Source organism: Physeter macrocephalus, chromosome 14 (genome assembly GCF_002837175.3).
Source record: "Physeter macrocephalus isolate SW-GA chromosome 14, ASM283717v5, whole genome shotgun sequence".
NCBI lineage: Eukaryota > Metazoa > Chordata > Mammalia > Artiodactyla > Physeteridae > Physeter > Physeter macrocephalus.
Window position 1 is genome coordinate 122,192,657 of NC_041227.1, and position 26,507 is coordinate 122,219,163.

A 26,507-nucleotide genomic window follows, 5' to 3' on the forward strand; every position below is an offset into this window, starting at 1 on the left:
TGGGTTTCTTCTGGGGCAAATCCCCGTGTCCCTGAGCTTTGTGCTTTGCCTCCTGGGCTTGGAGGGACTGTCTCTGCGGACTTCAACGTCCCACAGGGGGATGGGTGTCGACCTCCTGCCCACCCGAAACACTGCTGACAGACACCTTCTGAGATAATCGGGATCTCTGTGTGACTCGCTTTCTCTCCAAAACAAATATCCTTGGACACCTCTGGGACTAGGAGTGACACCGAGGTCACCCCGGGAGGCCCTTCCAACACTCTGGAAAGGCACTATTGGCCCCCAGGCAGCAGCCTGCAGGACAGCTACTAAGAGCACACTCTCGGAAGGGCTGCACTACAGTGATGGGCTCTGAAAGTCAGTCTGTAAACAGACTCAGAAACTCAGAACATCGCTCTCCATGGAAATGACAGCCAACAGGATGGCTGGGTTCCAAGATAAGTATACAGAAGTATCTAATTCAATCTAACTGAAGCATTTAAACTGAACACATAAACCCGAACTCCACTCATTCATTTAACAAGTATCTATTAATACCTACTATTTGCCAAGTTCCAGGTGCTTCAGAAACATCAGTGATAAAACGGCCTATTCCCTGCTGTGTGCAGCTGGCATTCTATCAGGGAAGGCAGACAATGACGATAAAAAAGAACGCAGTACTGAAGGTGATAAATGCCGTGTGCAGATCGGAAGTGCTGGGGGTGCGAAATCCCAGGCGCAGGCACGCCCCACCACTGCACAGAGGGGTGAGAGCGTCACTGAGAAGCCGGAGGGGACGGTGTGGTAGGTAAGGCAGGTGCGTGAGAGAGAGAAAGGGCAGGGCCCGGGCGCGTGGGCTGCAGGAGGTGAAGCGGCCGCTCTCAGGGGAGGCTAGGGAGGCAGCAGAGGCACAGGGCCTGATGTCGCCTGAGCTCTGGCTTTCGCCGTCTCGGTCTGTTCACTGCTGTATCCCTTGCACCCGCTGCTGCACCTGGCACATCCAGGTACCGATTTGCTGAATGAATGAACTCCAGTCCCAGGAGCAGCCCTGATGTTATCACTCCTAGTGAAGTATGCTCTGAATCCAAACACGGGCACCAGACTGCATCCCAGGTGGCTAACAAGTCAAAATGCAACCTCAATGCCCAGCCAAGGGGCCTCATGGACCCATTCTTCATGCAGAAATGATCCATTCTGACGTGCCATCTGTGGTCGGGCAGCGCCGGCATCACTCCCGTGCTGAGACAGAACGCGGCAGGCACGCTCGCACCCGGCCTTCATGGAGGCCACAGCCATCTTCCTCCCGCAAGTACACACTCAGGGGCCAAGGCCTGCTCCCCGCAGACCCTGCCACCATCCTCACACCCCGTGCCCAAGGAAGGCTGGGCCAAAGGGGAAGTCTCTACGGGAGCCCCCCAGATGGGGAACGCCTCCTTCGTCAAGTGACCAGAGGGCATCGTCAGGGTTGGGGCAAATCAAAATCACAGGCACCCAAGGGGACACTGGGAAGAAGGCAGCACCCCTTCTGAGATTTCTGGACAGAGACACTTGGCCCAACCCAGTTTTAAGGGCATTCTACAAAAGTGCCTGGGAATCTTCAAAAACATCAAGATGAAGAAAGTCAGGGAGGTGCTGGGGAATGCTCCAGAGGAGGAGATGAAAGACTCCCAGGTAAAGGCAACATGGGTTCTGGGGCCCTTGGGTGAAACGTGAATGAGGTGGGCACTAGTATCAGCCACCTGTCGGCGAGACTTTCCTGCTCTGGGTCGGAGGAGACGTTCTTCTTTACAGGAAACACACGGAAGTGCTCCGGGCTGATGGGTGCAATGCTGGCCTTCAAAACAGAGTTTTTGGTACTAACCCTGCCACTCTTCTCAAAGTTGGAAAAAGGAAAATGGGCAAAAAGATATAAACACGTGTCACAAAAAGAGGAAACTCACATGGCCAACTGACTTGGAGTGAGGCTGACCACAGCTCGAGATCAGGGGGCACAAATCAAAGCACAGAGGGGCTCCACTCTGCTCCCACCTGCTGGACAAGATTTAGGAGCCTGAGGACACCCAGTGCTGGGGAGGCTCAGGACCCACAGTGACCTGCCAGGAGGGACGGAAGTCTCCAGCCTCATGACAGCAGCACAGCTCCTCTCCCACAGACGAACCCGCTCATCCCCTGAGTCCTGGACACTCACTTCTGGGTGTGAACACAAGAGGAACTCTCATACGTGTACAACAGGGGGTGTGTGCAAGAACATCCACAACAGCTATTCACAAGGGCAAGAGTGTGGAAACGGCCCGGGTGCCTGTCAGTAGGAGCATGAGTGAATCCACGCAGTGTGTTTGCCCAGTGGAATGTTGTACAGCAGACGAATGAATGAGATGCAGACAATAGAGAAACAATGGAACAGAAAGTCTGGAAATAAATACACTGACATGGCCAATTGATTCTCAACAAAGCACGGGGGCAATTCAATTGAGAAAAGAAAGTCTCTTCAACATTGGTGCAACTTAATATTCACAAGAAAAACTTAACGCCTGCTTCCTACCGCATGAGACACAGAAATGAACACAAGGTGGATAATGGGTCTAAACATAAAAGTAAGAAAACAAGAGAATAACTTTTTTAGGGCAAGCAGAGACTTCTCAGAAAAAAAAAATTTAACTATAAAAGAGAAAAATCAATAATTTGAACTTCATCAAGTCTTAAAACTTCTGCTCATTAAAAAATGAAAAGGCAAGCCACAGACAGGGAGAAAATACTCAGAACACATATCTGACAAAGGACTTGTATCCAGAATACACAACAAACATTCACAACTCACGAATAAGACAAACAACCCACTTTTTAAAAAACAGGCAAAGATTTGGGCATCTCACAAAAGAGGATTTATGAATTGCCCATAAACCGATGAGAAGGTGTTCAACATCACTAGCCATCAGGGAATGTAAATGAAAACAAATGAGATGCACTTCACATCTGCTAAAACGGTTGAAACCAAGGCTGACCCATCACTGTTGGGAGAAGGTGGAGTGACACAGAGCAGCCATACTGCGCCCGGCAGGTCCCTTCACCTGCGATTCCTCAACTCCGCCCCTCAGTACCTTCCCAAGAGAAAGGGAAACACACACCCACAGAAAGACTTACATCAGGATGTTTATGGCACGTTTATTGAAATAACAGGGGACTTCCCTGGTGGTCTAGGGATTAAGAATCCGCCTTCCAATGCAGGGGAAGCGGGTCCAATCCCTGGTCAGGGAACTGAGATCCCACATGCCACGGGGCAACCAAGCCTGCGCGCTCTAGAGCCTGTGCGCCACAACTAGAGAGCCTACGTGCCACAACAACTGAGCCCGCCTGCTCTGGAGCCCGTGCGCCACAGCTAGAGAGAGAAGCCCGTGTGCCGCAACTAAGACCCGATGCAGCCAAATAAATTAATTAATTAAAAATAAAATAAAATAACCCAAACTGGCAACTGCTCGAATGTCGACCAGCAGTAGCACAGAAACTAACTGTGGTAGCTTCACGCCACGGGTTAAAGCACAGAGCGACCCACCACCCCTCACAGTCACGGGGGACCACGACGTGGCCCCTTCCCACGGGGAAGCTAAACGCAGGCGCTCACACCATGTGGCTTCACTCACGCTGTCTGGAAGCAGCTCTGGATGACGGAAACATCTTCCACCCTGACTGGACTATTAGTTATGGGGTGTATACAAGTGTCAAAACCCTCACATTGCTCACTCTGTACACAGTTTTCACACTGAAATCTTGCACTTCACTGTATATAAATTTTACCTCAATTTAAAACAACGGAATGACCTATAATGACGTGCAACGACACGGAGGGACCTTAACAATTTAAGTTTAAAAAGTTCAAAAATACTATATACAGCCTGGTACTCTTTCTATAAAGTTAAACACAACTAAGAATTTTTAATTGATTTTTCTCAAATTTGCATAGATACCAAAACGTGCAGCAGGGGGTGAGGACAGGGCGTTGTGTGGTGGTTGCCAGGAGCAGAAGTCAGCATAACGAGGTCGGAGCAGGGAGCTCACGTTCGCCTCGGACAGCAGGCTCACAGGTGCCGAGCATTATCAAAATAAACATACAGGCACAATCACGGACACGGAAGCAAACAACAAGACGGACGCGTGGACCAGTGACGAGGAGGCGTCCTGAACCCAGGGTCAGGGTTCATCCAGTTTTGTGCCCCTGAGACCCTGGGACCTAAATTCACAAAGAGGAAAAGAAATCACCATGGAAACTGGAAAACAACGACGATAACTAAAATTTCCGCTCAGAACGTATGGGACACCCCACAGCTGTCATGAGAAGAAAACGATTGCCTTACATTGCACTTCAGAGAAGGGAGGGGCTGCAAGCAAGGAGCTCGGGGTCCAATTTAAGGTCAGAGGTCGAGCACCGGGATGAGCCCGGAAACAGCAGAAGAAACAAAACCACAAAGATGGAAAATCAAAGAAACAAAACAAATAAATGTAGAGGAAAAGGAGCCCAAAGGGCGGTGGTCAGACAAAAGGAGTGTAGCCCCACCCTGGAGGAGCCCTGCACCCGCAGACCTGGAGCAGCGCCTCACCCCCAGACCTGGAGGAGCCCAAGGGAAGACTGCATACAGATAAATGTTCTCAGAGTGCCTTAAAGTCACTAAAAAGAAAATTTTGGTTGAGTGTACACTATACATACAATTATGTGTTCTTTTTTCACCCATCATAATCATTTGTCATGTTATTAAAAATTCTTTATGAGCATTACAGTAATTCTCTCATACAGATTGACCACAATTCACTTCACTGTTAATCTATTATCCAGTATTATCTTGTTTCCATGAACAAATTTTCCATCATTACAAATAACACTAAAGCCTCTTTGTACATAAATCTTTTTCAGAATTTCAAGGATACCTAGAAGTGAAATTCAGGGTCAAGGGCACAAGCATTTTTAAAGTTCTTAATACAAAATGCAAAATTATGCTGTCAATGCTACCAGTTCACATTGCATTTCCAAACACTGAGTATCTACATTTGTAGAGAACTTTGTTAATTTGATTTTTAAAAGTAGTATCTCAGTTAATTTAATTTGTGCTTGATCACAAACGATGTAACATTTTTTAAAGGTCATTGTTTGCATGTCTACCGCTGAGAGTATGGACTCCTGTCCTTTCCTATTTATCTACCACTCATTTTTCTTTGTGTTTTCTCACCAACTTGCATGAATTACTTCTATTTAAGGCTATTAATCTTTGAAGCATTGTATTTGTCAGCACCTTCCTAGCTTATCTTCACTTTGTTTATATGTTTCTCTGCTGTGCGATTTTGTGTTTATATGTAACCCTATTTATCAAAAATCAATTCCCTCATTAGGTGCTACAGCAATTAAACAGCAACAACTTATCAACCTTAAAGGCTGATTGTAACATATTAGAACAATGATTTTCAAGAACCACACTAAAATGTAATACCTCTTAATTATTCAAAACATATAGTCACACATTTTAAATAAAACAAAGAGTTACTTACCGAATCCAAAAAGCAAAGGTAAGACCCTGAGCTCTGTGCTATTGCTTGATTTTTAGAATATCCGACTGTTTAAAAAAGAAAAGGAAAAGTTCTTTTAGAATTCAATTTTCAATGGATTCTCTTTCATAAAATTCAGTGTGATGCACACGGTAGGAAAGCTAGGAACATTCTGCACCACCAACTAAAAAGTCAGGCCGCCTTAGAAGAAACTGATGGAGTAAGTATAATGAGAAGAGACGACAGTCCATCCAGTACCAGTGTTAAAGCAAGATGTGCTCACAGGAGGAAAATAAAGTCAGCAAACATGTATCCAGTAGAGCACTAAGCTAAACCCTGGGGAATACTTTTAAAAAACAAAATTACAATGTCCCTGAATGGAAGAACTTGGGTAGAACTGGCAGGAACACTTTCTATAAAGTCTCTGTTGATAAAAGGCACGATACGGTTACCCGGCAGTTGGGGCCACATACACACGTGCGATCAGCTGGTAGAAGCTCACTGGACTGGACACTTCCTGGGCAGTTACCTGAACACATATTTCAGTGATGAGCTACAGGCCCTGTCAGCGTTCACTGTTCCTGCACATACTGGGACCCCCAGCTCTTCCGGGAGGCACAGACCCTACTTCACCAAGACATGACCGGCACAAGAACCCCTCCTGGGATGGAAAATACACCACGCATATGAAAACACACAAGGATGGACAATCCTGGCCGCGCGCGGCGTGGGTGCCCCTTGCACCGCCGAGGACAGGGAGCAGACACCACGTGGGGACGGCACATGGAGCGCAAAGGCAGCAGATTCACCTGTGCACCTGGAAATCAGGGAAGCAGTTTCCCTTGGGGAGGGGGGCTTCTGGGGCCGGTGATGCCTCTCTTCATCAGGGTGCTGGCTGCACGGTGTGTGCAGTTTGTGAAAATTAATTGAGCTGTACAAAGATGATAGGTGTACTTTTTTGTATGGATATTATATCTTAAGAAATGTTTTAGAATCCTTGCCTTCAGAGGTTAGAACCGAGTTGGAAGGAGGGGTAACCGACAACCTATATTAAATGCCAAATGAACGGTGGGAAGCTCTAGGGAGGCTTATGGAGAGAAGACGAGACCACGGCGGGGGGGGTGGGGGCCAGAGCGACGACGTGAGTCTACAGCGAGAGGATGGGGTTCCGAGTGATGAACTGCGCGGCGAGCAACGTGGGGAGCGGCGGCAGCCCGCAAGGCAAGGCAGCCAGGGTAAGGCTTCCGAATAAGGAACAGAGCGCAGAAGTGAACACACAGCAAGCTCCACGCTGAGGGCGGGGCCGCTCAGAGGAGGCACCTAGTCCAAAAGGGGGGACCAAGGGGCCTCCGAGGGGCACGGTCCCCACCTTCCCTAGAAAGGAAATTCTGGAGCCTGAATCGTATTACGGAGACACTTAGATTTGGTGCCACCGAGGAAAGTCGCACAAAGCACAACAGGCGTGGGCAGAGTTAAAACAATAAATCCCTCTTACTCAGAGCTGAGACAACCCGAAAAATGTTGGTCCCGGGGACACCAGCAAAGTGTCTGCCCCAGGCCTTACCCCAGGTGCTCCCCAGTTTTCTGCTGTAAGGAGAACAGGGGGAGAAGGCAGGTCCTTCCTGTTACTCAGCCACATTCTGGAACAAACCACACTGCAACCAGAGGTAAGGACCTTGGCCCTCATGCAGGGCGTCAAAGGGTGTGACCCAGAGCAGTGTCTTTGGCTGTTTTCACATGAGGTAGCACCTTAATTTCCAGCATTAATCCTAGAGCTTGGCCAACCCAAACCAGTTAGCAGGACAGTCATAGATTTCAAAGAACCACAGGTAGAACAAGCAAGAGAAGAAAATGCACACAAGGGGAGACAGGGGCCTGGCTCCTGACCCCTGGGGATGCTTTAGCAACTATAGGTAAATCTCCATCATCACCACAAAGCAAGGCAGGCCCAGAGAAAGAGCTCATGGAATCAAAACGAAAAATGGGAAAAGACACACTGAAATTAACAGGAGCTGTGTTTAAAAAGTGGTTTTATTAGCGTTGGGTTTTAGAAGGGGAAAAATCAAACCCAGGAATTTGGGTAATGAAGGAAAATGCATCTACTAAAGAAGCTGAAAGTTTCTCACGATGAATCTTGTGTTTGGCAAAGATAAGGAATTTGCTTTAATATTATTGCCTTGAAAAGTCAAATGTTTGTGCCAGGGCCTGATGTTTGGGGAGGTCTGTCCCTTTGTGAGGGGAGTCGGTTGTCATGGCCACAGCAGGAAAAACTCCCGCCTCGGTGCGATATTAACATTCCTTACTCTTGGAGAGAAGAGGGTGGGATTGTGTTTTATTTCAATTTTAGCAAGTGACCACATTATTAAGAAATGTTTTGCTCTATTATGATATGAAATAATAGTAAATGAATCTTAACCCAATTTAAATACCCAACACTCCTGAAAATAGACACTTTGGATCTACATTTTCCAATAGTCGATACAACATTTCCTATTTAAGAAAATATTGTTCTAGGAAAATATGTCCTTTCTGATATAATCCAAATTAACTGTTTTATTAACGTGTAACACAGGATTCCCATGAATTCCCTTGCTTTATCCAACTTCAGTGAGACAGCAGAATCATTTCTTCACAATGTTACAATTTACTTTTTTATTATTTATGGAATACATACAAATATGATATGGCTCAAGTTATATCTACTCTATAAAAAGTGTTTTATGAATGATAAAACTTGCTTTTAAAGTGGAGATTAGACAAGCAATCACAACAGTCATCAAAATGCCTTTAAATTACTTTTGTTCAACTATGGAAGATGCGGAACATCTTAATTAAAGAATATTTTGAAAGGTTGCTCATAGTAGTTTCAAAAACCACAATTTGTTTACACACATTTCAGAAGCAGGTTGAAATAGATGTTGCACAATAATTGATTTATAAAAAATTTTCTATTTCAAACAGACTAAAGATAATGAAAACAAGAAATAATTTGGGGGAAGATACTAAAAATATGCATGAGATGAGGAGGAGGAGGAGCAGGAGGAAGACAATAACAGAACAGCTGCTAAGACTTCTCAAGGGCCCACCGTGTGTGGCCTCCTCTGGAACCCGGCACACATCAGCTTGTCTTACGCCCTCCCTACACCCACATGGGCACCTACTGCTACAGCCTGTTCACAAAGAAGGAAACGGAGGCACGGGGTGGGTGCAGTAGACCCAACCCCGCAGCAGCTCCAGAGAGAGCCCCCTCGCTCAAGCACCTGCCCTGCCGCCCATCCTAGGCACCTCAGATGCTGCACCAGAAGGCAGGACCATGTGCTGTCCTCACCCACCACAAGGCACCTCTGCATGGGGTCACTGTGAGATGTCAGAGAACACGGTCTTTCCACAGGAACCTTCTAAAATAGTAGGGAAAAGGCTTTCTTCTTTTAAAAGACCAAGATTTTAAAATTATTTCTGATTTAAAATTTTTTTCTAAAATATTTTATACAATTTTCTGCTTTCCTAAGTAGAGTGCACTGGCTGCTATTTGTGAGGAACGCAAGGCAGGGCAGGGGACCACTTTCTGGGAGAGAAGCCTCTGCTTCATTCTCTGAAGCCCAACTATTTCTTAGCTCATTTTCACTAATATCCACCCTCTACTTGCCCCCCTTCCAAAAAAAAAAAATACTGGCAGGAAGCTGCTAAAGGTAAAGTGGAGGGCACCTGCCCTGGCTGCCCTCAGTGGAAGAAGATGCACTTAAGCCCCTTGTGGAGAAGCACACTATCTTACTTGAGAGCCAGTGTTCAGAGAGGCTTAAATCTGCTTGAGGGCGGGCCCCAGAGAGCTCCGATCCTAGCTGTGCCATCGACGGGGGCAGGGTGAACTCTGAGTAAATCAGGACTCAGGCGAGACCCACGCGAGCTTGCAAGGTGCACAAGCAAGAATCAGCAAGTGAGACCCACTGAGTCCCCCGACCACCCAACACCAGCAGAAAAGAGCAGAGAGAAAGCAGGAAGATGAGAAGGGGTCTTGGAGGACAAGAGGCATCTAGAAAGGGCAGAACTGTCCCTCCTGCTCACACCTCTCCCCTGAGAGCTACCCAGAATGCTTCAATCCTATGCCACAACCCTACTGACCCACACACCCACCTGGAAAGGATCTGAGTAGCTGTGAGCCTTTGTTTTGGCAAGTCACCCGCTGGGTCCGAACAGGATCTCGTAGCCGAGCTAACACCCGCTGGATCTCATCTGAGGGGTATTCCAGAGGGATCCCAAACCTTCAGCTGTGTCGAGAGCTACAAGGTTCCCGTAAGACCAAGCTCACTATGGAGGTGAAGCTACACCATTCCTGAGGATTTTAAAGGAGTGGTTCTTAACCCTGGATGTGCCTCAGTATGTTTTGGGAAGCTTTTACAACCCGCATGCCATGGCTGCACCCCAGACCAATTACACGAGAACATCTTAGGGTAGGACTCAGGCATCAGGATTCTTAAAGCCTCTCCAGGCAATTCTAACATGCAACCAAAGTTGAGGGCTACTTTTTAAAGAAAGACATGACTCCTAAAACCTACAGGAATCTGTCCACCAGCCAGGCTTATCATCTGCCCTGCCTCTACCTTCAACCCCACCAGCCACAGTCTCATCATCTGTCCTGCCTCCACTTTCAGCTCTAGCAATGTGTGCAGGCATATTGTTTTCAAGTCTTCTGTGAAAACTGTAAATTAGTCAAACTACTGGAAGCACACTAGATTACAATTAAAGCTAAAAATGCAAAGCGAACCATTTTACAGAAACAGAGGATGAATGAAGAAACAACCACAACTTGACCCAGCATCATGAAATTTCAAAACTCAAAACATAAAGAGAAAAATCTTAGACACTTTCAGAAAAGATACCTTTAAAATAACAAGAGTCAGACTTACATAAGATTTCTTACTAGAATCAGGGGATACCAGAAGATAATGAAGTAACTCCTCCAAAATTCTAAGGAAAATTATTTTGCACCTAGAATTCTATACTCAAACTGCCAATTGAGTATAAGTACAAAATAAAGACATTTTTAGACATGTAAATACTCTAAATATTTTACCATCCACATACTGGATATGAAAAAATTACCTGAAGAAGTACTTAAGAGAAATTAAAAAGGAACATAATTAAAAAGAAAATTAAATAAAATAAAAAGAGAAGAAAAAAACCACCCCAAACAATGGTGCATGCGTATACAGTGGAAGGGAATAAAGCAGAAGATTTTTTAAAGGCGCCATAGATTTTGACACCTGGGAATCCCCTCAGTGTGCAGCACGGGGTTAGCAGCAGATTTATTTCAGTTCCTCCTCCAAGTCTAATCCACTAGGTGGTCTGCAGTGCATAACAGTTACTTAAAAAACCATTAGCGCTGTTTTTGCAAGGTTTAAGCTGTTGGAATCAACTAAGTCAAGTACATAAAACAACAAGAGTTACAGAACAGAATGTAAAGATTATAAGCCCTGACAATATAGATATATTATGACAAACCAAAACTCTGAGGGGGGAAAAAAGAGAAAGGGAAGTGTGAAGTACCTACAGTGGGCTAAATGTTTCCTCTTTCATAGCAAGTATCAACTGACACTGTGAGTTAAATAAATCCAGTAGGAACTAAAAAACACTGGTTGCTCCTAGGGTGTGGAGCTTTTACATTTCATTGCAGACCTTTCTGTATGCCCGAATTTTCTTTCTTTTTTTTTTTTTTAACCACAAACTGGTGTTAAAAAATAATCTGGGGCTTCCCTGGTGGCGCAGTGGTTGAGAATCCGCCTGTCGATGCAGGGGACACGGGTTCGTGCCCAAGTGCGGGAAGATCCCACATGCCGCGGAGCGGCTGGGCCCGTGAGCCATGGCCGCTGAGCCTGTGCATCCGGAGCCTGCGCTCCGCAACGGGAGAGGCCACAACAGTGAGAGGCCCGCATACCAAAAAAAAAAAAATAATAATAATCTGTAATTAGTCAAAGTAGACATTTATTCGTGAAAATAAGTAAATGGTTTTCCTGCCATCTAAATGCAGGCTGTGAGGCTAGTTTACATGGGAGGTTGAGACAAAAGTGGGCTGAATTGTTCTGCACAGTTATTGCTCTCATGAAGCTACATCAGCAAGTCCGAGACCTTCTGCTCTCACCCCTGAGCCAGACATGTAACCCACACAAAAAACTACAGACCAATGTTCCATATGTATATAGATATAAAAATCCTTAAGAAAACCAAATAATTGCATTGTATGAAAATACTATAGTGTTATGGCTGGTTAGTTCTGGCACTGCAAGAGTGGTTCACTGTTAAGAAAAATACTAATGTAATTTACTACAATAAAAATGTTAGGAGAAAAAAATAGGCAATCACCTTAACAGATACCTAAAAGACATCTAATAAATTCTACACTGACGCTTTTTTTTTTTTTTTTTTCTGGCTGCACCATGCAGCACATGGGATCTTAGATCTCCATCAGGGATCAAACCAAAGTCCCCAGCACAGGAAGTGCAGAGTCTTAACCACTGGACCAACAGGGAAGTCCCTGATGCCTCATTTTATGAAGGCTTACTAAATTAGAAATATCAAGTTACCTTGATAAAGGCATCTATCAGAAAGCAATAGTAAATGTCATACTTTTAACACTGAAACACTACAAACATTCCCACTAAGCCAGCAAAATAAAAGGATTCATTAATGTGATTCCACATTGTTCTTCTACCCCCCCAAAATATATGAAAAATAAAGACTAAATTAGAAATAAAGAAACAAAATTATAATATTTATTCAGGATTAGATTACCCAAATAGAAAATCTGGGATAATGTGAAAAACTATTAGCGTTGGACAAGACAGGGAACCAGTGAAACTGGTAGTCTACCCTCTCTACCCAAGTCCAACACTAGAAACAAAAGGAGATCATAGACTCTGAACTTCTGATTTAAAAACTGCAAGAACCTCGAGAGGAGACAGAAGGAGGTTGTACCCTGACGTGGAAAGAAACCCAAACACCACAGTCCAGAGGCTCGCTTGGCAAGAACTTTCGGATTGTGTTCTTTCCTCCACCCGCCACTGTGTGGGGAGCTGATTGCCCACCCCTCCCTCCATCACTGTGAAGCAAAAGAACAGCAGGTTCAGGAGGCAGCAACAGGACTGGGAGAAGCTGTTCCCATAAATATAGAAGACAGCCATTTCAGGCCTCCTCCTTCTCTTCTCCCTGTCCACTCCCAAAAGGAAAGGAATTGCACAGAACAGAGGAAGATGGAAGGATGAACAGAAGGAAGGGAAGAGGCGGGTGGGGGTGGGCAAAAGCAGTACAGGCAGGTTACCTAAGGGGCAAGCTCACCTGTGGGGGGAAGTACAGTCAGGTTACCTAAGGGGCAAGCTCATCTGTATGGGGAGGTGCTCTGGGGGCAGCAAGTAGGGACTAAAGGAAGGATAATAAAGCTTGTGATGAAATTTCTTCATCACAGGATCCACCAGCCAACACTCAAACATGCCAGATAAGGACATACAAAAGGTAAAAGAATTCATCGCCAGTAGACCATCACTGCAAGAAATGTTTTAAAAAGTCCAGGCAGAAGGAAAATCATAGAAGATGGAAATCTGGCTCTACACAAAGAAATGAAGAGCACTGAAAACTAAAACTATATGAGTAAATGAGTAATTTTCTTTCTTATTATTTAAATCTCTTAAAAAGATGATTGACTGTTTAAACTAAGTTAATACCAACGTTTGTGGGGTTTATGGTACCTGTAAAAGTAGAATGCATGACAACAACAGCAAAAAAGGCAAGAGGGGAGAGAAGGACTTGCACTGTCATGAGGTTCTCACACTATATGTGAAGTTGTACACACATTTGAGGGGCTGAACCTGGTATGTGGACAGTATATTCTGTAAACTCCAAATCAATCACTAACAAGGCAAAAAAGGAATTACAGCTAATAAGCCAACAAAGGAGATAAAACAGAACCAAAAGAAATTTTGATTGGAGCTGGCCTGACAGCACAAGTTCCACAGACTGCTTGCCAGCAAAACTGGTAAAAAATTATTTTTTTAATAATTTAATTTTAAAAAAATATTTTTTAAATAATTTTTTTAAAACCCAACCATTTACAGTCTCTAGAAATGGCCCTAACAAACAGTAAATGAAAAAAATATTTATTCAAGAAAATCTACTAAAACTCAGTAATAGTGAGGGTCTAGGTATTTGAGCCAAGACCTGCTCCTTCCCTCCCCCAAGAAGGAAACCCCACCCCCGACAGGTTCAGCCAAAAATACAGGGTTCCCTCTTCTGCTAGGCCCATCAGAAAGCTATTTTCCTGGGAGAGATAGGGCATCAGTATTTCTCATCCTGACTCCAGGTACCTGTTGCTGAGGCTGAGATCCAGGCAAATGCAGTTGAAAAGTGGGGCTCCCTTCTCCCACTCAGCCCCCATGCTGGGATGGACTCTCTGTCTACACTGGGAGTGGTATCACCAAGAATACTGGGGACCCAAATGCCCTTGCCCTAGTTTGTGGGGTGGGGGTTCCATATTGAGAGAGACATAGGGTTACTGCCCACCCCCTGCTTCATCTGCAACAGGGTGTGAAGTTCAAGCCCTAAGGCATACCCAAAACAGTGGTGAGAGGCAGCTGGTAAAGGAGATTGGTAGATTCATTGGCAATATAGGCTAAACTGTGGGACGACAAGTTTGCTAGACATAAACGGGTAAGAGACAGCTGAGAAGAGCCCTCCTGGTGTCAGAACAAACTTTAAACACTGACCTCAAGAACTATTCCTTTGAAGGAATCTGAATTCACTTGAATTATTCTTATATAGAAATTTATGCTCTTAGGTATTGTTGAAAACAGTAAAGCAGTCAGCAATAAGTGGAGCTTGACAGCTGGGTGTGGTCAGGGAAAGAGAGGCCAGCCCACACCACTGCCACCTCAGGGTGACTGTGGGTACACCCAGCGCTGTATTCTTGAGAGAGATCATTAGAGGTTTCACACTGCAAGGGCAGGGGAGCAGACTTTACTAAAATTATCCAACCAGTCACTATACAAGCAAACAAGTCAATAATAATAACAAGCCTAGTCGGGGTGGGGGGGACCAGTACCCAGAGTTACTATATTATCTAATATGTCCAGTTTCCAACAAAAATTAGGAGACATGCAAAGAAACAAGAAAGCATTACCCAGACGCCAAATAAAAAGAAGGCCCAGGAACTTCTACTGAGAACATCACAGTGTCTGATTTAACAAAGACCTCAAAGTAACCATTATAAATATGTTCAAAGACCTAAAGGAAACCATAATTAAAGAAACAAAGAAAGGTATGAAGACAATGTCATATCAAATCAAGAGTATCAATAAAGAGACAAAAATTATTAAAAAGGACCAACTGGAAATTCTAGAGCTGAAAAGTATAACACCCTAACTAAAAAATTCCCTAGAGGAACTCAACAGTATATTTGAATTGGCAGAAAAATTAGCAAACTTGATGGATAAAAATAATGCAATCTGAAGAACAGACAGAAAAAAGAATGAAGAAAAATAAACATGACCTCAGAGAAATCTGAAATACTATTAAAGACACTAATATATGCATAATAGTAGTACTAAAAGAAAAGGAGAGAGCAATAAGCACAAAAAATATTCAAAGATATAATGGCTAAAATCTTTCCAAATGCAGTGAAAAACATTAATCTACACATTCAAGAAGCTCAACAAACTCCAAGGAGGATAAACTCAATAGATTCACAACTAGATACATCATAGTAAAAACAATGAAAGCCAAAAACAGGGAGAAAATCTTAAAAGAGACAAGGGAAAAGAAAGGAAATCTCAATAAGATTAACAGTTGACTTTTCAGCACAAACAATGGAGGCCAGAAGGCAGTGGGATAACATATTCAAAGAACTCAAAGAAAAAACTGTTAACCAAGAATCCTATATCCACTAAAACTATCTTTCAAAAATAAAGGAGAAATTAAGACATTCCAAATAAACAAACACTGAGCAAAATTGTTGATTCACCTTACAAGAGATACTAAAGGAAGTTCTTTAGAGTAAAAAGATTGACCCCAGGTGATTCCAGGGAGTATTTCAAATCCATGAAAGAAAAAAAGAGAGCACCAGTAAAGTAACTGTTAATTATGAAAGACAATATAAATGCTTATTTCTTCTCCTTTCTTCTGCTAACTGAAGTAGCAGTAGTAAGAAAAATAATAATTGTATAAAACAATATGTAAGGGCTTCCGTGGTGGCGCAGTGGTTGCGCGTCCGCCTGCCAATGCAGGGGAACCGGGTTCGCGCCCCGGTCTGGGAGGATCCCACATGCCGCGGAGCGGCTGGGCCCGTGGGCCATGGCCGCTGAGCCTGCGTGTCCGGAGCCTGTGCTCCGCAACGGGAGAGGCCGCAACAGAGGGAGGCCCACATACCACAAAAAAAAAAAAAAAAAAAAAAACCAATATGTAACAACCCAATCAAAAAATGGGTGGAAGATCTAAACAGACACTTCTCCAAAGAAGACATACAGATGGCCAAGAGGCACAAGAAAAGATGTTCAACATCACTAATTATTAGAGAAATGCAAATGAAAACTACAATGAGGTATCACCTCACACCAGTTAGAATGGCCATCATCAAAAAATCTACAAACAATAAATGCTGGAGAGGGTGTGGAAAAAAAGGAACCCTCCTACACCGCTGGTGGGAATGTAAATTGATACAGCCACTATGGAGAACAGTATGGCAATTTCTTTAAAAACAAAACATAGAGCTACCATATGATCCAGCAATCCCACTCCTGGGCATATATCTGCAGAAAACCATAATTCGAAAGGATACATGCACCCCAGTGTTCACTGCAGCACTATTTACAATAGCCAGGACATGGAAATAACCTGTATGTCCATCAACAGAGGAATGGATAAAGAAGATGTGGTACATATATACCATGGAATATTACTCAGTCATAAAAAAGAATGAAATAATGCCATTTGCAGCAACATGGATGGACCTAGAGACTGTCATACAGAGTGAAGTAAGTCAGAAAGAGAAAAACCAATATCGTATATTAATGCATATGTGTGGAATCTAGAAAAATGGTACAGATGAACCAGTTTGCAAGGCAGAAATAGAGACACAGATGTAGAGAACATATGTATGGACACCAAGGAGGGAAAGCAGCGGGGGATGGGGGGTGGGATGAATTGGTACACTGGGATTGACATATATACAATAATATGTATAAAACAGATAACTAATAAGAAACTACTGTATAGCACAGGGAACTCCACTTCACTGTACAGCAGAAACTAACACAACATTGTAAAACAACTATACCCCAATTTTTAAAAATGGTACAAATGAACTTATTTACAAAACTGAAATTGAGTCACAGATGTAGAAAACAAACTTATGGAAGGGGGAGTATACATTGGGAGATTGGGACTGACATACACACACTACTATATATAAAAGATAACTAATAAGAACCTACTGTATAGCTCAGGGAACTCTATTCGGTGCCCTGTAATGACCTACATGGGAATGGAGTCTAGAAGAGAGTGGATATATGTATATGTATGGCTGATTCAGTTTGCTGTACATCAGAAACTAACACAACATTGTAAATCAACTATACTCCAATAAGAAATTAATTTAAAAAACAATATGTAAGTAATGTATTGTTGGGTCTATAACATACAGAAACTCTGTATCTGGCAAAACTATCCTTCAAAAATGGAGAAATTCACACATTTGCAGATAAACAAAAGCTAAGGGAGATATTCACTAACAGATCTACCCTACAAGAAATGCTAACAGGATTACTATGTAGCTAAATATAAAAGCCAGTATTATTTTACTTTCAGTTTGTATTTTTCCCATATGATTTAAAAGGCACATTGAACAATGATTATAAACTTATGTTAATGGGCAAATAATAAAGACATAATTTGTGACAAAAATGATATAAAGTGGGAGGTACACAGCTGTACAGGAGCAGAGCTTTATACACTATTAAAGTTAAGTTGGTGTTAATTCAAATTAGATTGTTATGAATTTAAGATGTTAATTGTAATCCCCACAGTGATGACTAAGAAAATAACTTACAAATACACAGAATAGGAAATGAGAAGGGAATAAAAATGGCACACTAGTAATAACCAATTAAACACAAAGGAAAGCACTGATGGAGGACTGAAGAATAAAAGAGATAGACAGCATATAGAAAACAATAGCAAAATTGCAAAAGTCCTTCCTCGAAAGTAATTACTTTAAATATAAATGCTCCAATTAAAAGGCAAAGATTGGCAGAATGGATTAAAAAAACACATGATCCATTTAAATGCTACAGGAGATTCATCTTAGATCCAAAGGCACAAATAAGTCGAAAGTGAAATGATGGAAAAAGATATTCCATTCAACCAGAAACCAAAAAAGTGCTGGAGTGATTAAACTAGTACTAGGGAAAATAAACCCTAAGTCAGAAATTGTTACAAGAAACAAAGGACACTATATATTGATGAAAGGGTCAATCAAGAAAATATAACAATTATAAAACTGTACACATCTAACAAGACAGCCCCAAAATAAATGAAGCAATAATGAACAGAATTGAAGGGAGAAACAGATAATCCTACTATAGTAGTTGAATACTTCAACACCTCACTTTAAATAATAGATAGAACATCAAGACAGAATATCAGTAAGGTAATAGAGGACTTGAACAACACTATAAACCAACAGACCTAACAGACATATACACAACACTCTACTCAATAACAGCAGAGTATGCATTCTTCCTAAATGCACATGCAACATTCTCCAAGACAGACCACATGTCAGGCCACAAAACATATCTCAAAAATTTTTTAAAGACTGAAATCAGATTAAGTATCTTCTCTGACCACAATGGAATGAAACTAGAATTCAATAATGGAAGGACAAATATGTGAAAATTAAACAACCTACTCTTAAATAAACAATGGGTCAAATAAGGGAAATTAGAATATACTTAAGAGATAAATAAAAATAAAAATACAGCATACCAAAACTTACAGGATGCAGCAAAAGCGGTGATCAGAGGGAAATTTATATATAAATGTCTACATAAAAGACATCTCAAGTCAACAACCTAACTTTACACATTATGGAGCTAGAAAAAGAAGAACACATTAAACACACAGCTAGCAGAAGGAAAGAAATAATAAAGATCAGAACAGAGATAAATGAAATAAAGACTAAAAAAAAACAGAGAAAATCAATGAAACCAAAAGTTGGTTCTTTGAGAAGATCAACAACATTGACAAACCTTTAGCTAGACTAAGAACAAAGAAGCTACAAATTACTAAAATCAAAAACGAAAGTGGGGAGACTTCCCTGATGGTCCAGTGGTTAAGACTCTGCACTTCCACTACAGGGGGTGCGGGTTCGACCCCTGGTCAGGGAACTAAGATCCTACAAGCTGCGAGGCACGGCCAAAAAAAAAAAAAAGAAAAGAAAAGAAAAAGAAAGTGGGTTCATTACTACTAAATTTAACAGAAACCTAAACAGATTATAATTGAATATTATGAACAACTGTATGCCAACAAATTAGATAACCTAGACGAAATGGACAATTTCTAGAAACACACTAACTATCAAAACTAACTCAAGAAGAAGTAAAAAATCTGAACATACCTATAACAAATAGAGATTGAATCAGTAATCAAAATCTCCCAACAACAGCAAAAAAGCCTAGGATCAGATGGTTCCACTAGTGAATTCTACCAAACATTTAGAGAATTAACAACAATCCTTCTCAATCTCTTCCAAAAAACAAAAAAAAACAAAAAAAACTCTTCCAAAAAAAAAAAATAGAAGAAAAGGAAACACATCTTAACTCATTCTACAAAGCCAGCATTACTCTGATACTATAGTCAGACGGAGACGTCAGAAGAAAGGAAAACTACATACCAATATCCCTTATGAATATCTATGTAGAAATCCTCAACAAAATACTGGCAAACTAAATCCAGCAGCATATTAGAAAGATTATACACCATGACCAAGTGGGATTTATCCCAGTAATGCAAGGGTGGTTCAACAGACAAAATCAATCAGTATAATATACCACCTTAATAGAACTGTAGGAAAAAAACCTATATGATTATCTCAACTGATGCAGAAAAAAGATTGGACAAAATCCTCTTTCATGATAAAGAAAAACACAGTCAACAAACTAGGAATTGAAGGGAACTTCCTCAGCATGATAAAGGGTATTTAAAAATCCACAGCTAACATCATACTCAATGGTGAAACACCATATGCTTTCCCGCTAAGATAAGGATCAAGACAAGGGTGTCTCCTTTCTGCACTCCTACTAAACACTGGAAGTTCTAGCTGGAGCAATTAGGCAAGAAAAAGAAATAAGGCATCCAATTAAAAAGGGATAAGTAAAACTATCTCAGTTGCAGATGACATGATCTTAAACATAGGAAATCCTAAAAACTCACAAAAAAACTACTAGAGCTAATAAACAAGTTCAACAAAGTTGCAGAATACAAGATCAATACACAGGAAAATCAGTTTTCCTATACACTAACAATGAACAATCTGAGAAGGAAATTAAGAAAACAATTTCATTCACGCTACCATAAAAAATAATAAAATGCTGAGGAGTTAATTTAACCAAAGAGGCAAAAGACTTGTACATTGAAAGTTATAAAACATTGATAAAAGAAACTGAAGAAGATCTAAGATCTAAGGAAAGATAGTCTGTGTTCATGAATTGGAAGACTTAATATTGTTAAAGTGACAACACAACCCAAACAGATATACAGATTCAATGCCATCCCCATCAAAATCCCAATGGTCTTTTTCGCAGAAATGGAAAAACTGATCCTAAAATTCATATGAAATTGCAAAACAATTTTGAAAAAGGAAAACGCAGTTGGAAGACTCACACTTCCCAATATCAAAACCTACCACAAAGCTATGGTAATCAAAGCAGTGTGGTACTGGCATAAGAATAGAGTCCAGAAATGAACCCATTCATTTACCGTCAACTGATTTTCACAAGGTTACCAAAACTTTCAATGGAGAAAGGATAGTCTTAAACAAATGGTGTTGGAACAACTCAATATCCACATGCAAAAGAATGAAGTTATACTCTTACTTCACACCATATACAAAAATGAACTCAAAATGGAACAAAGACCTACATAAAAGAGCTCAAATTATAAAACTCTTTGAAGAAAACAAAGGCGTAAATGTTCATGACCTTGATTAAGCAATGATTTCTTAGAAAGGACACCAAAAGCACATAAAATGACAACAAAAATAAATTGGATTTAATCAAAATTACAATTTTTGTGCATCAAAGATTATTCTCAGGAGAGTGAAAAGACAATCCAAAGTATGGGAGAAAATATTTGCAAATCATATATTTGATAAGGGTCTAGTATCCAGAATATATAAAGAACCCCTACAGCTCAACAACAAAAAGCAAACAATCCAATTTTAAAATGGTCAAAGGACTTGGATAGACATTTCTCCAAAGAAGATATACAAATGGACAACAAGCACACAAAAAGAGGCTCCATATCATTAGTCAGTAGAGAAATGCAAATCAAAACCACAATGAAAAACCATTTCATACTCACTAGGATGGCTATAATAAAAAAGAACACAGGGGCTTCCCTGGTGGCATAGTGGTTGAGAATCTGCCTGCTAATGCAGGGGACACTGGTTCGAGCCCTGGTCTGGGAGGATCCCACATGCCACGGAGCAACTAGGCCCGTGAGCCACAACTACTGAGCCTGCGTGTCTGGAGCCTGTGCTCCGCAACAAGAGAGGCCACGATAGTGAGAGGCCTGCACACCGCGATGAAGAGTGGCCCCCGCTTGCCACAACTAGAGAAAGCCCTCGCACAGAAACGAAGACCCAACACAGCAAAAATAAATAAATTAATTAATAAACTCCTACCCCCAACATCTAAAAATAAAAAAAAATTAAAATAAATAAAATAAAAAAGAACACAGAAAATAAGAAGTTCTGGTAAGGATGTGGAGAAACTGCAGCCCTCATACATGGTTAGTGGCAATGTAAAATGGTGCAACTGATGTGGAAAATAGTTTGGCAGTTTCTCAATATGCTGAACATAGAATTACAATATGACCCAGCAATTCAACTACGAGGTATATACCCAAAGGAACTGAAAACCTATGTTGAAACAAAAATTTGTACACAAGTGTTTACACTAGCGCTCTTCACAACAGCCAAAAGGTAGAACAACCCAAATGTCCCTCAGCTGATGAATGGATAAACAAAATATGGTACATCTATACAATTAAATATTGGGTTGGCCAAAACGTTCGTTTGGTTAATGAATACATTGTTCAATAAAGTTCTCGGTGCAAATGAAAAATGTTTTTTATTTTTACTTAAAATTGGCCAACCCAATATTATTCTCTCATAAAAAGGAATGAAGTACTAATATATGCCTCAACATGAACCTTAAAAACATCTTGCTACATGAAAGAAGCCAGTCACAAAAGAACACATATTATATGATTCCATTTATACGAAATGTCCAAAACAGGCAAATCTACAGACAGAAAGTAAATCAGTGGTTGCGTACGGCTGGGGGGGATGGGGTATGGAGGGTGATAACTAAAGGATACAGGGTTCCTTTTTGAGGTGATGAAAATGTTCTAAAATTGACTGTGGTGGTGGCTGCACACATCTTTGAACATACTACAAAACACTTGATTGTATACTTTGATGGGTGGATTGTATGGTATATAAATTGTATTTTAATAAAGCTGTTATAAAAGATATTTAATTAATCCAAAAGAAGGCAGAGAAAGAGGAAAATGGAATGAAGAATAGATGCGACTAATATAAGATAATAGCAAGAAGAGAGACTCACACCTAACCACATCAATAATCACATTACATGTAACTAATGTAAACATCCCAGTTAAAAGGCAGAGATTGTCAGATTGGATTTAAAAAGCACCATCATATGTTGTCTACAAGAATCTATAAGGGAGGGGGCATCCTTTAAATATAAAGACAGGAATGGGTTAACAGAAAAAATTGATGGAAAAGATACACTATGCTAACACTAGTCAAAATAAAGCCAGAGCAGTTATAGTAATATCAAACAATGTATATTACCAGAGGTCAGGAGGGTTATTCATAATGAAGAAGGGGTCAATTCTTCACAACAATCTCAAATATTAACAGAGTTTCAAAATACACAAAGCCAAAAATGATAAAACTATAAGGAAGAATAATAAATCTACAATTAGAGTTGGAGATTTCAATACCCCGCCTCAGTAACTGAGAACAAGTAGACCTTGTATCAGCAAGGATGCAGTAGATTTAAACAAGACTGTGCCCGACTGGACTTGATTTACGTTTACAGAAAACTCCACCAACAGCAGCAGATACACAACCTTCTCAAGTGCACACGGAACATTTGTCAAGATAGGCCTTATCCTGGGCTATAAAGTAAATCTTACTAAATTTAAAAGATTCAAGTCAAAAAAGTATGTTCTCTTACTTCAGAGGAATTAAATCAGAAATGAATAATAGAAAGATATCTGGGAAATCCCTCAAATATTTGGAAACTAAATACTACACTTCAAATAATCCATAAATCAAATAAGAAATCAAAGGGGAAATTAGAACGTATTTTGAAGTTGAATGAAAATTAAAACATAACATATCAGAATTTGTGGGATGCTGCTAATGCAATAGTTAGAGGGGAATTTATATCACTAGATGCCTATGTTAGAAAATGAGAAAGGTCTCAAACCAATGACCTCAGCTTTCACCTTTTACAAAAAGAGGGGCTTCCCTGGTGGCGCAGTGGTTAAGAATCTGCTTGCCAATGCAGGGGACACGGGTTCGAGCCCTGGTACGGGAAGATCCCACAGGCCACAGAGCAACTAAGCCCGTGCGCCACAACTACTGAGCCTGCGCTCTAGAGCCTGCGAGCCACAACTACTGAGCCCGCGTGCCTAGAGCCCGTGCTCCACAAAAAGAGAAGCCACAGCAATGAGAAGCCTGCGCACCACAATGAAGAATAGCCCCCACTCGCCGCAACTAGAGAAAGCCCACACGCAGCAACAGACCCAAAGCAGCCAAAAATAAATAAGTAAATTAACTAATTTTTTTAAAAAATTACAAAAAGAACCAATTAAACCCAAAGTGAGCAGCAAGAAAATAATACAATTCAGAGTCGAAATAGAAAACAGACAAAATAGGAAAAAGAAAAACAATATAGAAAATCAATGAAACCAAAAGCTGCTTCTTTAAGAAGATTTCTTTTTTTAATGGACAAAAACAAATCTAATGTCACAAGAAAAGAATTTTAAAAATTAGAGGTGACCAATAATGACCAATCACACCAGGAATAAAAACACCCAGTGGCTTTCTGTTGGGCTGAATAAGTAAAGAATGAGCAGTGGATGTACACAAATCCTTACTGAAGCATAAGAAAGCCAGGCTTACCAAGTCCTTAATAAGTGGTATACTCAAGTATTACTCAGGATAATTTTCACCAGGATTTGAACAACAGGAAGCTATTTAAGTACATAAGTCGATAAGAATAATAAACTAAACACGGTTACTGACCTCCTCGGGGAGAAGGAGAATCGTGCCCTCCAATGACCACGAGGATGCCGGAACCTTCCAGCTTCTCTTTCCATTTTTCAATGATAGTCATAGACTTGTCCTGAAAGCACGAGGACGTTGGCAGGTCAGGAAACTTTCCTCCAAACAGTCAGAGATGACTTACACTAGGGCTAAATCACCAACAGGAAGTTCATAAATACCTTACTGGCATCATTAAAAACAGAAAGCTCCATGGAGCCTTCGAAGTCCTGCTGCAAAACAGACCCCAAGCACTCGTCCAGCCATGGTTCAGCGTCATGGACCGGGAGGATAACAGACTGGAATTCAAAACAAACCGATTGAGAAACAAGTGTGGAAACTGCATACTCTTTCCATGGCTCTAATTTACTTCCCCATTACCATCCGCACAATGCTTGTTTCCAAAGGGCAAGACCTGACTTACAGAGTAACCCAGAATAAGGATTCCAGGGAAAGAATATGTCCTGACAAAAAAAAAGGTGTCTATGCCTTCTCTCAAGATTTATTGTCTTAGATTTCCCAGAATTGGTCTTCTGGATGCTTTCGAAAAGGAAACAAAAATCTGAAAGGCATCAAAAATGTTCCCAATTCAACGGCAAATTCATGTGTTTCCCAATCAGTGGTCAGAAACATCATCATTTTGGTTGAAACAAGCATCTGTGTATCTTGAACCCACTCATGAAATAAGCATTTTCAGTAAACCATGATGTTAGAGAAACTGCAACAAAGAAACCCTTTTAAGTACCCCCTATACTTGCTTTAACAAAGTATGGGGGCGGGGCTGAGAAAAGGGGAGGTGACCTCCCTCCAGCTCTCTCTTCCTTTGCTCTACTCAGTTTAGGATAGTTTGGCACTGTCCTCTTCTCATAGGGCCCACATAAAACAAAAATTTATGAAGTGTATGGAGTAAAACCAGTGCATCTTGACTGCCAACAAAACAACTGATTACAGGATTTGTCTTAATTCTGTATATTACCACATTAAGCAATACAGAATACCCAAAGATAGACGTTACAGTCGGTCCTCACCCTTGAGTTTATACCCTAACGAAGAGTGGACACATTCCCAAGTAAGAAAACAGAAACACAGGGCATCCAGGTGTGAGCGTGTGTCTACATATGCATACACGTGCAAACATACATACATGCATATATGTACGAATTATATATCTATACAAAATATAGATATTTTAAATGCTAAATCTGAATATGGTTATGAAAAGCTCACAGAAATAAGCACTGAAAATACAGTTCTGTCAAGTTCTTTACTCTGAGGATGTGATTCAACAGTGGCATCCCTTCCTGCATTTATGTTATCCACAGAAATAGTTCCCTAATTTACTTACATATTTACTTTACTTTGGAATTATTTTTTAAAGGAAAGAATATTTTTACTGTTTTCAAGATCTACAATACAAAACATAATGTGAATTTCTGCCAAAGATGAGCCTTGATTAACCGATGTTCGCACTCTTGCTGGTGCTTTAACGTTGATTTGGGCAGAGACCCTCATAGGCTGCCCAAGAGAAGAGGCGGTGGTGGTGTGGGAAATGGAGACCCAGGATGGGGAGAGGAGGGAGGGAGGGATGGAGGGGAGCGAGGCGGAGTGGAGAAGAGAGGAGAGGAGGGGACAGGAGACGAGCGGAGAGTCGGGGAGTCAGAGTCAGGGAGGGGTACTGGCGCTGAGGGGCGGGGAGGGGCGAGGAGGGACGAGGAGGGACGAGGAGGGGCGGGGCGCCACCCCCAACCCCACCTCCCACCCCCGCCAAACCAGCACCTACCACTTGGACGGGGGCGCGGGCCTGGCCGAGGGCGGCGGCAGCCCGGTACCCGCTGGCCTGCATGGCGCGCGCTCCTCGGCCGCCCCGCCCTCTTCGGGCTACGGCGCGTGCGCGGGCGGCTCGCCGGGAGGCGGGGCCGAGGCCGGGCGCCTCCGATTGGCGCAGAGGGACGTCGATCCAGCGGAGACCTGCAGGCAGTGGAAAGGCGCGGCCTAGAGCGGCGGAAGGACGGTCCAGCCACAGCCACAGGCACGGCCCCCCCCAACCCTCCACCCCGCTACAGCCACACACACACGCACACGCACACACCCTTCCCCCCGCCTCCGCCCCGAGGGAGCTCATCTGATCGGCTCAGAGGTCCGCAGTGAATCAAGTGTTAACAGGAGTTCCTGGGTTGTGCAGAAGGTGGGGTTTGTGGGAAGACGCTGCGCTGTCCCGGTGGCTATGCCTTCCCACGTGTGTCCCTTCTCTGACCAGGAAAGGTTCTGCGTGAAGAGCAGGTGATGGTCCCCTGCACTGGCGATGGGACGCCTGAGCGGCCCCCTGTGGAGCACCGGGCCCCGGGGTTCCGCGCCGCCCGGGGGCCGAGGGGACCGCCTG

General features: G+C 42.2%; 1 protein-coding gene across 1 annotated transcript in view; it reads right to left on the reverse strand.

Moving 5' to 3' along the window:
• The window catches only part of B3GNTL1 (UDP-GlcNAc:betaGal beta-1,3-N-acetylglucosaminyltransferase like 1), a 102,600-nt gene that overhangs the window by 74,300 nt on the left and 1,793 nt on the right, over window positions 1–26,507 (reverse strand). Inside the window, exons 2-5 of the mRNA XM_028498916.2 lie at window positions 25,908–26,095; window positions 24,310–24,426; window positions 24,110–24,209; window positions 5,512–5,576 (exon numbers count right to left, since the gene is read on the reverse strand). Coding sequence (XP_028354717.1) covers window positions 5,512–5,576; window positions 24,110–24,209; window positions 24,310–24,426; window positions 25,908–25,970 — 345 coding nt within the window. The 5' untranslated portion in view covers window positions 25,971–26,095. The remainder of the gene's footprint in view (window positions 1–5,511; window positions 5,577–24,109; window positions 24,210–24,309; window positions 24,427–25,907; window positions 26,096–26,507) is intronic.